The following is a 13,265-nucleotide window of genomic DNA, read 5'->3' on the forward strand; positions in this document are numbered from 1 at the left end:
GTTTGTGTGTATTCTTGTTGCATCAACAGACACAAGCTACAACGGCCTTTTGTTTTGAGCTGACATGAAACGCTTTATTACAATGGATATTTACATAAGAATATATTTAATTTGTTTGTTTAAAAAACAATGTGTAAAGGTTGATTATCTGCCAATATACTGGGGTGAGACAGCAGGAGTCATTCGTGTCCTCAGCCAATCACCTCATCCAGGTGAACTTTATAATCGGGTAAGAAAGCCCTCATGTTCTCTTGCTTGTTGAAGTGATGTCATGGTAATTCCTGGCATTCATTGCTTCCACCTCGTATCGGCTGTGGTGTGTGTTTAAATGTAGTCTAAAACTGTTAAGAGACATGAGGCCTAGAATAAGTAGAAGTGCTGGGGCATTCAAATACAGATACTTATCATTTAAGTGTCAAGTGCAACCAGCTCAGAGGACATTAACAGGTGGGGTTGTTCACCTGTCAAACGGTTAGATAAAGATTCAAGAGCAGCTTTATTTGCTAACAATTAGAGGATTAACCATGTATACCAAAAAAAAGTGCAGAATGAAAATTAAAAATAGCAGTGCAAAAAAACAAGACAACTTAACGTCAACAGTGCAATAAATGAAGTGTAAATGGCATGGTGGGAATTTTCTGATTCTGATGATGGTTGAGTCGTCTGCAAACTTCTGGAGTTTGACATCGGGGTGCTCGGAGGTCCAGTCATTGGTGTAGAGGGAGAAGGCAGTCATTGGCGTAGAGGGAGAAGAACAGTGGTGACAGGACACATCCCTGGGGTGCACCGGTGCTGATTGACAATGCAGTGGAGGAGACTTCTCCCAGTCTCACCTGCTGACTCTAGCCTGTCAGGAAGCTTGTGATCCACTGACGGATGGAGTCACCTTCACTTTCATGAGCTCGCTACCTGTCGCATCCACATAAATTATATCCTGTTTGCAATGATTGTTGAATATGCTAATGGTCTTTTTTGACAACAGCATAATTCCTTTAGGGTGCATGATTGTCTGATGGATTTGGTTTATTTACAATATCATTCAGACTCATTAATTCATTGTCATTTGGTCTTTGACCTTTCCTGTTCTCCCAAAGAATTGTCTTTAGTACTTCTTTTGTGGGAGCCTGGTCTCTGCACCCTGACTCTACAACATCTTGTTGAAGTTTCTGCAAGGACTCCAAAAAAATTGTTCGAGGCAGCTGTGACTCCAACTTTTTTGCAAATAATTTTACGCCATCAGCTCGTACGTCTTTTGAGTTCGTCTCTTTGATGGCAAATGTCTCCTCCTCTAAAAACCACGTCATCTTTCAGATTCTTTTCAGTTTTCACTTTCACCTCCACCTTCACAAGGCAAGTTTAAAAAAGAACAATATACCGAGCACTGAAAGGCAGGACCAGATGAAAATGAGTTGTCCCTTTCTGAGGTTGTGGCGTTTAAATGAAATGTATTGCAGTATTTATTTATTTTTCCATTGCAGACTTCTGAAAAATCTGCCTGATATTTTTTTTTTATTAATTCCATTCACTCTTATCGATGAATGAGAAATTTAGTGGCTTCGGAGCAGTGAGTTATTCAAATTCTTTCTTCTTCAGTCCTGCAATACAAAAATATTAGGTTCATAAGTCGTGCATGTACATACAGCCATGTACAACGCAACAACTAGATCCTCAAATTGCAGAGATGGATCCAACCAGTCAAGCACTTACAGTAGTTGAACCAATCATATGCCTGAAGACAGTTATCAGTTGATTGTTTAAGCTCCTGACTAACATCTGCAACGAATTAATGTTGTTTTATATGTGCTCACCCGATCCTGGAGGTCGTGTTGGTGGTCATTGTCAACCGGTTGACGGGGACACACACCGTTATCGGCTATAATAGGAAAAAAATCTATTCAAAAAATAGAAAATAGATAAAATGTTGACTGTTAATCCTCCACCCTTCATCCAAGTCTGGTCCAACCAACAGCAAACAAATATAGGTGAATGTTTGAAAGAGAACACACGTTGTGTGGTCTATATATTTTCCTCAGTCATTTACGTTTACTAGAGCTGTTCATAATGCAAAGTGCATCACAAACCATACCCTAGAGGCCATGCACGACTGAGGGATTGGTGTCCAAGTCTGGTCTGTTTTTCATGGAAATATCAGTTTCTTTAACAAGACTTTGACTTTATGCTATAAGAAATGTGAGAAAATATGTATTATGAGAGTTGTTAAAATATTTCACCAAATGACTTACAAATTACAGCCTAAAATTGTGGAAACTGTATGAACAAATATTTAAACACATTACATTCATAAGAAAAATGTTTTTAAAAAAAGTGTAATCATTTATTTACGGAGCCCCGGAGGTGACATAGGTAGGTCATTTTTTATCTTATGATAAAAAATTATCTCAGGATACTAGTATCTACAACGGAATTGATGTTCATGTAAGTCTGGGGACTTTATTGTTGGAACACCGAGGGACTGAAGCGACAAGTTGCGGAAGATTTAGAACGAAAGAGAATGAATAAAAAGTAAAAAACGTATTCAATATATACGTTATATTGTTTTATATTTTATTGTTTTGTTAGCTTCTCCGTGTTTACGTCAGGTTTCCCTTGAACGGCTTATGTGTTCTTGGTGTGGCTATTATTAAGCTAACACTACTAAAAAAAACGTCGCAAATGTGATGTAGGGCATTAAACCTATTGTCACTCTACAGGTTGTAATGTGTTGTGGTTTGAAACTACAGTTTTCTGCAGGTCGTGTGACAAAAACGTCAAGTTCTACGTTATTTGGTGCTCCGCACTCTAACCGCTTCGCTATTGGTTTATCCTCAAGGCTCTGCCTTGTCTCTGAGAAAACTTAATGAACTCGCCTCCCAGCTGGGTGCAGTCCACTTCCTATAAAGGTGGGGAAAACCCGCCGCACTCCCTCCTTTTACAACTCAGCAGAAAGCTCCTGACAGTGGAATGTAGTGATGGCGAATGACAATATTGAAGTGGACAAATGTGTGTGCATGAAGTGCTAAGACTCTATGGGGACACAGACGTCTGCTTCGTTTGCCTAGGCCCAAATCACAGGATGACTGATTTTTGGCCTGCCAAGCGCTTCCCACGGCTCTTGACAGCGACAGGAAGCGTACAAGGCTTGTCAAACAACAAGGAGACAGGCTCGCTGCATGGAGATTGGCCATGAGGTATGCTAAAGAGATTCCAGGTAAGTGGGAGTTTTCCCATGATCGAGCCGGACCTCTTGGACCTCTTGGGTATTTCCCACCTTTATAGGAAGTGGACTGCACCCAGCAGGGTGGCAAGTTCATTAAGCTTTCTTAGAGACGAGGATAAACCAATAGCGAAGCGGTTAGCAGGCTTTGCACCAATTCGTAGAACCTGAGATTATGATGATAACTCAGGGTGTATGAATTTTTTATCTCGGTCTTCATATTATCTAAATATTGCCTCCAAATAATCGATAATCACACTGAATAAATACAATTCTACCGAACATCTTATTGCATTTCCGTTTTAAAAGCGATCAAATCTGCGTCCAGTTACATTGTAAACTACTTTGTTGTGTGTTAAGTTTAAGTTACTGTAGCAACATTGTTATTGTTATGTGTTGTTTTAATGTAGCAAGATTGTTGTTGTTGTGTGTTGTATTAATATAAGTCAATGTGGCAAGATTGTTTTCAATTAGTATAACCTTCTGTTTTAATATACAATTTAAAACCTTCACAGCATGGGATGATTGAAGCTGAGACACTTTACCCTGATTGCTCCTGAGGGCAGACTTGGCGCGGGTGTGCAGCCTACTCCCATCAGTATGTGTGAATGGCTGTCAAAGCGCTTTGACCCTGGTCTAGAAAGGCGCTATATAAATAGACATTATTATTATTATTATATTACAGTATATATCCTCCAAGCCACGTACATTTTTTCACACTCTTTTCCTTTTTTTCCCCTCATTTTTAATTTTTTTTTTAAACTCTTTCTGCTAAGCTTCTGCTAAAACCGTTAATGTTTTGTGCCATATACATAGTATAGCAGTTTATAAAAATCTCTATAGTAATGAATGTATATACTTTGAACCGGTATACTATGCAGACCTATTATATACTCAGTATTATCAGTAATAGTTTTGTGATGTTACTTGAAACCCAGCTATTATGTTGCTCCATGAAACTCAACTTTTACGTTTATGACAATACTCAATTATTATGTTATTATGAAAGAACGTGATAGTCATTGATCATTTTATTTGAGATAGTTTTTATTGACCTAGCATTCACGCTTAAAACCGCTTTGTCATTTGCAAAACATTTGTGTTAACTAATTTGACCCAGCATATTGGTTTGAACATAGTATTTTTGGAGAGAGAAGTGATCTAGACTAGCTTTACCATTACTAGACAATGAATAGGATAGGATAAAACCCAAATAGTGGTTAAAAACTAAACAGATACAAGATATTTCTGCTTGTCGACAAATGACTGGAGGAAGAAGTTCTTTTTGAAGATGAGTTTCAAAACGCTTTCTAGCAAATCCCGGGCATGCACAGCCGCGATACTGTAGGCTGAACGAGCTTTGTCTCCGTGAGAGAAGCGTAGAAATGTCACATGTGCAGTAGTACCTGGCGCCTTGTTTTGGAGCCGTTGGCGGAAGGAGTTTATGGCCAACATTGCCTCCGACAAAAATGGTTCACACCAAAAATAAATCTTCAACCAGGGGATGTGTTCATGTTGAAAGAGGAATGTCTGCCTAGAATGGAGTGGAGGCAAGGCCGGGTTATGGAAATCGTAGTCGACCGAGATGGGTTGGTCAGGAGATTTAAAATATCTCTTGGTGATAGAAAACTGGGAGAAAGAGGTAAATGTCTCAGCAAGCAATCGGTGCTAGGAGAGACCAGTTCAGAAGTTGGTATTATTACTACATGGTGACAGATAATTACTTAAACATTAAATTTTTTTTTTAAACGATAATGATGTTTATACTTACAAGGTGAAGGAATCATTATTATCGTCTTGTTTGAGAATTTTTGTTGTTCAAGGACACAAATTATTTGTTGGAAGTGTAAGTGAACCACATTTTTTTGTTGTAAATAATTTGAATTGTTATTTTATTTGGGCAAGTGTTGTTTGTTTGCACAGTTTTTGCCTGTTTCATATTTTATGAAACCGCGCCTTTATATTGAAGGACAAATTTGAAAAACAGAGTTTTGCACAGACAGAAGGAGTTATGTTTACAGTGTCCAATGTTGAAGGATTTTTAGTGCCTAGCTGGAAGGAGCAGAGGTACAATTTGTTGTTTATTATAGTCTGTTTTCATTTTATTGATATCGGTTAATGTAACACTAAGTTTAAATGAAGGTAGCAAGAACTGTGGGCTGTTAACCATCTACTTGAATGAATGTGTCTTCAGCTCTTACGTTGTGAGCTTGGTTCGTGCAACGATAAAGACTGAACCATAAACATCGGCCATCAGTCATTCAAGAAGTCTGAAATCTGGTGGGATGCTACACTCAGTTTAAAAACATTGCCAGTTCTCATTGAGTTTGTAGATCAGAGCAAAATATTATAATGCAGAGTGCCATCCAGTGGCCTGGATGGCCAGGTCTTGTTAGAGTTCTGGTCGTCCCAAACTTCTTCCATTTAAGGATTATGGAGACCACTGTGCTCTTAGAAACCTTGAGTGCTGCAGAAATTCTTCTGTAACCTTGACCAGATCTGTGCCACAATTCAGTCTCTGAGCTCTTCGGACAGTTCCTTCGACCTTATGATTATTATTTGCTCTGTAATGCATTGTGAGATGTAAGGTCTTATATAGACAGGTGTGTTTCCTATTCAAGTCCAATCAGTTGAATGAAACACAGCTGGACTCCACTGAAGGAGTAGAACCATCTCAAGGAGGATCAGAAGAAATGAACCACACATCAGTTAAATATGAGTCACAGCAAAGGGTCTGAATACTTATGACCATGTGATACATCAGTTTTCCTTTTTTAATAAATTTGGAAAAAATGTTTTTCTGTCAAGATGTGGTGCTGAGTGTACATTGATGAGGACAGAAATTAACTTAAATGATTTTAGCGAATGACTGCAATGAAACAAAAAGTGAAAAATCGAAAGGCGTCTGATTACTTTCTGTACCCACTCTATACATATATTGTTTACTGTGCATATGACAATAAACACTTTTAACTTGAACATAAAAACTTTATGTACTGACAGAGTGTAAATCATGTAGTTAAATAAAATGCTAATTCTTAATAGATGTATCTATATATTTATTGTTTTGCTTTTGACATACACATACAAATTACATTTCCTCTGTAAAAGTGTGAACCAGTCTGAGTAGCTGGCTTGTTACAGTAGAGTCTACTCTTTGTCTCCAGATTCATCCATCTACAGGCTCCTGTTGGCAGGTTTTAAACTGTAAACTTCATTAATTAGACACAAATGTGTAAACACAGCTTCAGTAAAAAGGCAGAGCAAAGACAAGTAAAACTTTTGGGAAACCACATTTTCACAGATCTTGATACAGCAACAAAACAATGATACAGGTGACAGTGAAGCAGAATATGCTAATTGTATTTATGGCTTTTTTTATGGCTGAGGAAAATGGTAAGTAAGTAAGTAAGTCATTTTTATATGCATAGCGCTTTTCCAGACCAGGGTCACAAAGCGCTTAAACAATCAAACAATCAATAAAGTATATACTTGAAAGGTCAAGATAACACTGATCACACAACAGGAGTTCCAGAAAATCAAGGAAAAGCCTGAACAAATAAAAACGTCTTAAGATGTTTCTTAAAGGAGTCAGTAGACTCTATCAAGCGTGAACCTAGATGTTAAATTTAAATCGTGGTGTGGGGGTCGGGTGATGGTGATGTTTCAGTCTGGGAGACATTCTTATCGCCTCTGAAAACTCCAACGTGGGAACTACTGTTTGTAGTGGAGTTGTCTGTGACAGGTTGAGTCTGTGTTGTAGGAGTGATACTGTCACCACTTGAAAATGTAGCATTAACCTGTAGAAGATAACACAATGTTAAGAAGATCTTTTGAGTTAATTTACAATGTTCATCTGCATAATATACAGTATTTTGAGGAACCATTTAAATTTTTTAATGAGGAGACATTTTATCTAGTTGAAAAAATGTTTTCTAGTAGTAGTAAAAGGATTTCTTACCGTGCAGTTGCAGATATTTTTCAAGTAGGTTGCTCTGATGGCAGCCTCTATGTAGGGAGAGTGCAGGAAACTATACGGCAGCACAACATGGAAGGTGAGAAGCCCACAACTGGAGAACATAACAGTCTGTTAGAGTAAGGTAACAAGGTCATGACAGCTGTTTCAATTTCCACACCTTTGAATGAGCTTACAGGGCAACTAATGTGTTGATTTAAGTGTCTCTTAAATGTTTCTTTGACCCCTATTGTACTCATTAGTATGTGTTTCTGCACAAAACTCTCTTAATTGAAATATTTAAAATTGGTCAAGAAATTAGGTTTGTCAGCGCACATCATCAATCCTGTCCCTTACCAAGTCTTGGAGAGTAAAGACTGAATCATGTGAGTTAGTCAGAAAAGTTGGGTTTTTACATTAGATGTCCTTTAAATGACCTCTCCACTCATAGCACATGAAAAAAAAAATTCAAAGTAATTTTCAATTCAACTCGTGCACTTTTTGCTTTTTTTTTTTACTGGAAAACATTGATTCACTTACAGCCCAGCAGGAAGGCCTCTCATTCCTGCATCTTCCTAAGAACTAGGCGAAATATATCTGGTTCATGTCACAATTAAAGTCTTTCCATTCTTTATTAAAGTCGATCCTCTTTGTATATCTCTGCTCTGCAGCGTGAGTCTTGCCCAAACATTGATTGCCCATGCCTGGAGAGTGACCGTGCTTGTAAAGCACTTTTCCAACGGAGCTCTGTAACTCTTCTTTTGAGAGAAGCCATGCCACAGCATTAAAACCATGGCATGACAGCAGTAAGAGTGCGATTGGCATTTTGAGCAGCCGGTATATGACATAAAATGACGTATGAAGTAATTGTGGTTTATCCGTCCTGTTTGGTGCTGTGGGTTCAATAGAATTTAAATAACCAAATTATAACTCAAAACACTCAACAGATAAAATAAAATAAAATATAACACTAAATGGAAAAAAACAACAGTAAATCGCAAAGCGCTTTTGCCGATTTCCTTTTAACAGACAGAAACCTTACGAACCTTCTGAACCAGGGCTTCTGCTGTGACCAGCTACACAAGATTTGTTCCTGTTTGTTGGATTAGCAGACTATCTGGGTAAAAAACCTATGATTAATTAATGATATGTGTGGTAGGAGCATTTTAAACACAAGCTGTGGATACATCCAGCTATCCTTGCTGTGTCCTCTGACTCTCGTGGTCTTTTTATGATCTCCACCTGGTTCTGGATATCCTTATCGTTGTCAAACTCAGGCGTCTTTAGACAAACTCTCATACAAGGAGGCCCTGTGGCTGGTCTTGATGTCAGACAAATGTAAAAAAGGAGGTTGAAAACTTCATAATTACCGGTCATAAACAAGGAAGTCATCTTTGTCCCCATCCAGCAGCTCCCACACATCCTCTTGGAAGGGTGCCTGCTGATACACAGGTACCTCAGGGGGCGCTCTCCTCTTCAGCTCCCAATACATAGCTCTTGAAAAAGCTTCACGTTCATTTACAATCATGAAGGAAACTTCTGTCAGATTGCTTCGATTCAGCTTGTCACGCAGGCCTCCAATTCTGCAAGTAAGTGAGAAAAATGGCATCACAGTTCATGAACACACATAAAACGTGTCCCTTTTTTGAACAAAATACTCCTGATGTATGCCCATCTTTCAATTTTGCTTGCAATCCATGAAAAATGTCATGAAGCCATTTTCACTTAGACATCATTTTCAATTACTATTCATATCTTTACCATGCAGTGATAAGAATTGACCTATTTTTGCCAATCAATGATTACAATAATAGGGGACTTTGTATTAAACTGAACAGAAAGATAATTTAACCTCTTATAGTGAATTGTGTCCATGAGCTTTGAAATAAGTGAAACGTGTTCATCATATTTTATTGCATTGCATTTATATATACAGTATAAACACATCAATGCATGAAAACTAATGAAATCAAAATGTAATGTTGGTTTAGTAAAAAAATATTGTCTTGTTTAGGGTGGTCCTGCTTGTTATAGGGTTTCACAAAGTAGAGTTGTGCAATACTACCTCCACCATGATAAGCACATTACAGCAATTACATCAGTGTGTATCCAAATGACCATCAACCAAATATTTTTTTGTTCATTATGTAAACTTCCAGGACAAACTTGAGTCATCATTAAAATAATGTATTTGTAATGTATTTTTATAAACACTGTTTTAAATAGTACACACACACACACACACAGACACACACACACACACATATAGACTTAATCATTTAAAATATTTTAAAGTCTTCCCTTACTTGGTGGACTGAGTAAGACAGAACTGTCAGCTGGCCTTCAGCAGTGCGACGACCACCACTCTTCCCTGCAGACCCCGCATAGGTGACTCCCCATTGATGGTCCAGTGGGGGGCTGGTTTACAAATCCTGGATCCAGCATTTTCAGGTTCAACCAAGAGAGACATATGAGCCCCAGAAAGCAGACTAGGCATGCCGCTGCAGACCCATAGCAACAAAAAAGGGAACATTGTCCCCCAAGGCTTTCACACCCTAGACCCACCTAGAGTTTGAACATAAGCAAATGGTTATGGTAACTGTGCGACATGTCCACCTGTGTGTTCAAATGTTAATTAACAGGGTGTTCTCTTAATATTAAAAATCAGTTCATTTGTATCTGAGGAAAAACTGAGATAGCTTAAACTCGGTAACCTCGGATTTAGGGTTTTTTAATCTTAACAAAACCAGTAAGTCACAACATTTGTGCCTTACCTTTCTCGTCTGGAAAATCCTTTTCTGTACTCTGACCTAAAATCACTAACCACCTTGTATGTTTTTAAAGCATTCAGGGTTGGCTAGCACTTCCCCCAAGACAAATAAAGAGCAGACAAACATGCCTGTTGTGTGTAAAACAAAAGATAACAATACTAATGAATATTCAAATAAAATAAAAAATACCTCTATTTATAAATCAAATTAACTGAATTGACCAAAGGGCTGCATTTTGTTTGGTTTAATTCAGATGACAGTCCTCTTAGTATTAACATTTCAAGAAGGGAATTTCAGTTTCACTAAGAGCCATTAAATCCCTGGTTGTCCTCAATGTAGGACAGACACAAATAAGCAAGGGTAACAAATGATCAAATTTCATGACGATCACCATAAGTATTTCGAAGTCATGTTATTAAGAGACAGCTTAAGCATTAGTGGCCAGCAGCATTGGTTAAAATCCTCCAAGGATCATAACATTCACCCACTTTTGTCAATTCCTCTTTTGCAAAGTTGATAAAAAAAATGTTTTTTAGAGAAAAAGATTTGTCAAACATCTTCAAAAGGAGAAAACGCCCTCACTGACGGACTCAACAAAGATTCACAATCAGTCAAAGTCTTATCTCGTGAGATTGATCTCATTTTTACACAATATTTACTTTACAATGAGTGGATCAACCAGATGAACTGTGTTCAAGGTGAAGGCCACCATGTGACAAACAGGCCCTACATTGCCTCATGAAAATTGCAATTTGCCAAAAGAAAGAAAGAAAACAACAAACTATTGACTAATGTACCATTCTACATAAATTCGTTCCTATATATATATATATGCTATATAAATTCCCTTTTTTAGATTTGTATACAGGATAATAAGACATGATCCTTGTTGGATTTTTTTTTGTAACCATTTAATCAAATCAATGTGGAGAGAGAGTAACTTTTAGAAACAAGTTTATTTTTAATTGATAATTAGAAATAAACATTTCCCCAACATGGTCTGGACACACTCTTAATACAATAAATATCATTATTAAAACAAGAGGGGCCCAATAAATCGTCATGGAAACAATGTTCATTTATTTTTCATGCATTTCATGCTGGGTTGGTTAGCTTTATGTACATGTTTATGTTGAAATAAAAGTTTATAACATTTGATGGATGGAACATGTATCGCTGATTACATTTTTTAAAATTCTTTAGTAATTCTTAATAGATGTTTTTAAAAAGGTGCAAAGGTTGCTATTAAGCATTTTGTTCTCATACCAAAGGCAAACACATATGAATTGTAAAGTCAACAGACACAATATTGACAACTTTGAAATAGTCTTTAGTCATCAGAAGTCAGATTTGACATTTACACTGACATGCTGGTGCAGAGATTTAGTATTGCTGCCTGAATGTCCAGACAGGTAACATAGAATAGAAACAGACATAATAAAGTCATTTCTCTTCAACAGACATAGAACAGAAAAAAACTAAACATTTTGAAGTTGAAATCCATTCATTACATTTATTATTTTTGTTATACTGTTAAAATATTAAATACTATAAAAAATGAAAATATATGTTTTTTGTAATGTTTGAGGTGATCAGTGTAGTTTTTAATTGTAATTTTCTCATTTTTTTTAAGTCATTATTCAGACGCCTTAACTTATTTACCATACATTTCTAAGAAATCTTGGCAGACATGGACAATGACCTTCATATGACGCATTAAACCCCCCGGGAATGTTTAAATGTTACCGTAAAAACAGAACACAATTCAGTCACTTCAAGTTATTAAAATCCTTTTTTGTGTCTTAGAATTGCACTGCAGCCAATAAGAGACAGGGCATAATGAAAAGAGCCATTGGGATCTAAAAATTATCAGATTCAACAGGAAACTGATCAGAAACTCCACACTCTCACAACTCACGTCCGCTTCCAGCAGCGCCTGGGATTGTCAGCAGATGGCAAATGCGATGGGCCGTTCCACTTACACACTTGGCACTTGAGATAACAGTGCCCCCAGACCATCCAAAGACGCATCCATGGACTTGATAAAATAAAATAAAAGGTCTTGCGAAGTCTGGGTGAGTCAACACAACACAGCAACTCTCTCTTGAGCTGTTCAAATTCAGCATCACAGTCCGAAGTCCAGTCATCAGCTATAAGTTTCCTAAACATTCCAGCATTTTTCAATGTATGCCTCGCACTTTACTCATTGCACCAGCCGTCAACGCAAATAAGGGTTTGGCAATAGCCAAACTCCCTGGGATGACACTTTGATAGAAGTATTTTCACAGATTGATTGCAACCATCCTGTTCCATCAGCACCTCTTTAGACATACTCGAGATCACTTCAACTTTCGCTGGATCCACTGCAACCCAACATTGGTCAATCCCATGGCCAAGGAACCGAAAAGACTTGAAAATGAAACTTTTTCGGACTGAGTTTAAGGTTGTTCTCTCTTAACCTCTCAAACACAACACGGAGCCTCAACAAAGCTCAAGTTTCTGTTTAAGCAAAAAATAAAAGGTCATTCAAATAGCAGAGCAGGCTTGAGAAGTTAAGATCACCGAAAATATTTAGCATCATGCGCATAAACAAAGCAGGACTATCTGCGGCAATCTGTTATACTCATACTTGTCATTTCTTGTCCTGTTTGTGCAAGGTGATGCTATAGAACCCAGAGGTCAAGTCCATGGTGCTAAAAAATGTGTTCCACTTCTGGTGACGCCATGACACAGGCAACTGCGTAGAAATTCAGCTCCGTCGTTAAAACTAAGAAAACATCCTAACTAGACTGAATTTACTCGGCAAAAAAGACAAGAAGAACATGGCAACCTCATCCAGAGGAAAGGGAACGAGTCGACAAGACAAATTGGACAAGCACTTGAAAACAACAGGTGATATCGATGACAAGTCGGAGTCGAGGCTAATGGCGGAGCTAATGAGCCTCCGTAAAGAAACACGGAAGGCCATAGTCACACCAGTCAGACTCTGGCTAAACTGGAGACTTAACTTCAAGAATTCAAGCAAGGTATCAAGCAACTGGAGGAGCGGACAACAGAAACAGAAAACAGAATAAGTTGTAGCGAAGAGACACAGAAGCTACACGGACGAACCCTTCGTTATCTTCTGCAACGCGAAGCCAGCCTGACAGCCCGGAATGAGGACTTGGAAAATAGGTCGCGACGCAACAATCTGCGGATATATCAAGTTCCAGAAGGGTCTGAGGGTGATGAAAAGTTTTCTGCAACAAATGTTGAAGTCGACCATCCATCAACTACCACCGGACATTAACTTTCAAATGGAGAGAGCGCATCGAGCGACATTTGC

At 38.0% G+C, this 13,265-nt stretch overlaps 2 protein-coding genes across 2 annotated transcripts in view; one reads left to right on the plus strand and one right to left on the minus strand.

Moving 5' to 3' along the window:
* The window catches only part of cbln12 (cerebellin 12), a 210,443-nt gene that overhangs the window by 35,501 nt on the left and 161,677 nt on the right, over positions 1-13,265 (plus strand). The gene's annotated exons all lie outside the window — the stretch shown is intronic.
* On the minus strand, positions 6,250-9,997 carry LOC148063168 (selenoprotein Pb-like). Its single transcript, XM_087810828.1, is given in 6 exon segments — positions 6,250-6,957; positions 6,959-7,014; positions 7,176-7,284; positions 8,540-8,752; positions 9,476-9,734; positions 9,944-9,997. Coding segments are annotated over 5 exon segments (732 nt in total). The 5' UTR covers positions 9,703-9,734; positions 9,944-9,997; the 3' UTR covers positions 6,250-6,830.

Source organism: Callionymus lyra, chromosome 16, assembly GCF_982586985.1.
Source record: "Callionymus lyra chromosome 16, fCalLyr1.hap1.1, whole genome shotgun sequence".
In the NCBI taxonomy this organism is placed as follows: domain Eukaryota; kingdom Metazoa; phylum Chordata; class Actinopteri; order Syngnathiformes; family Callionymidae; genus Callionymus; species Callionymus lyra.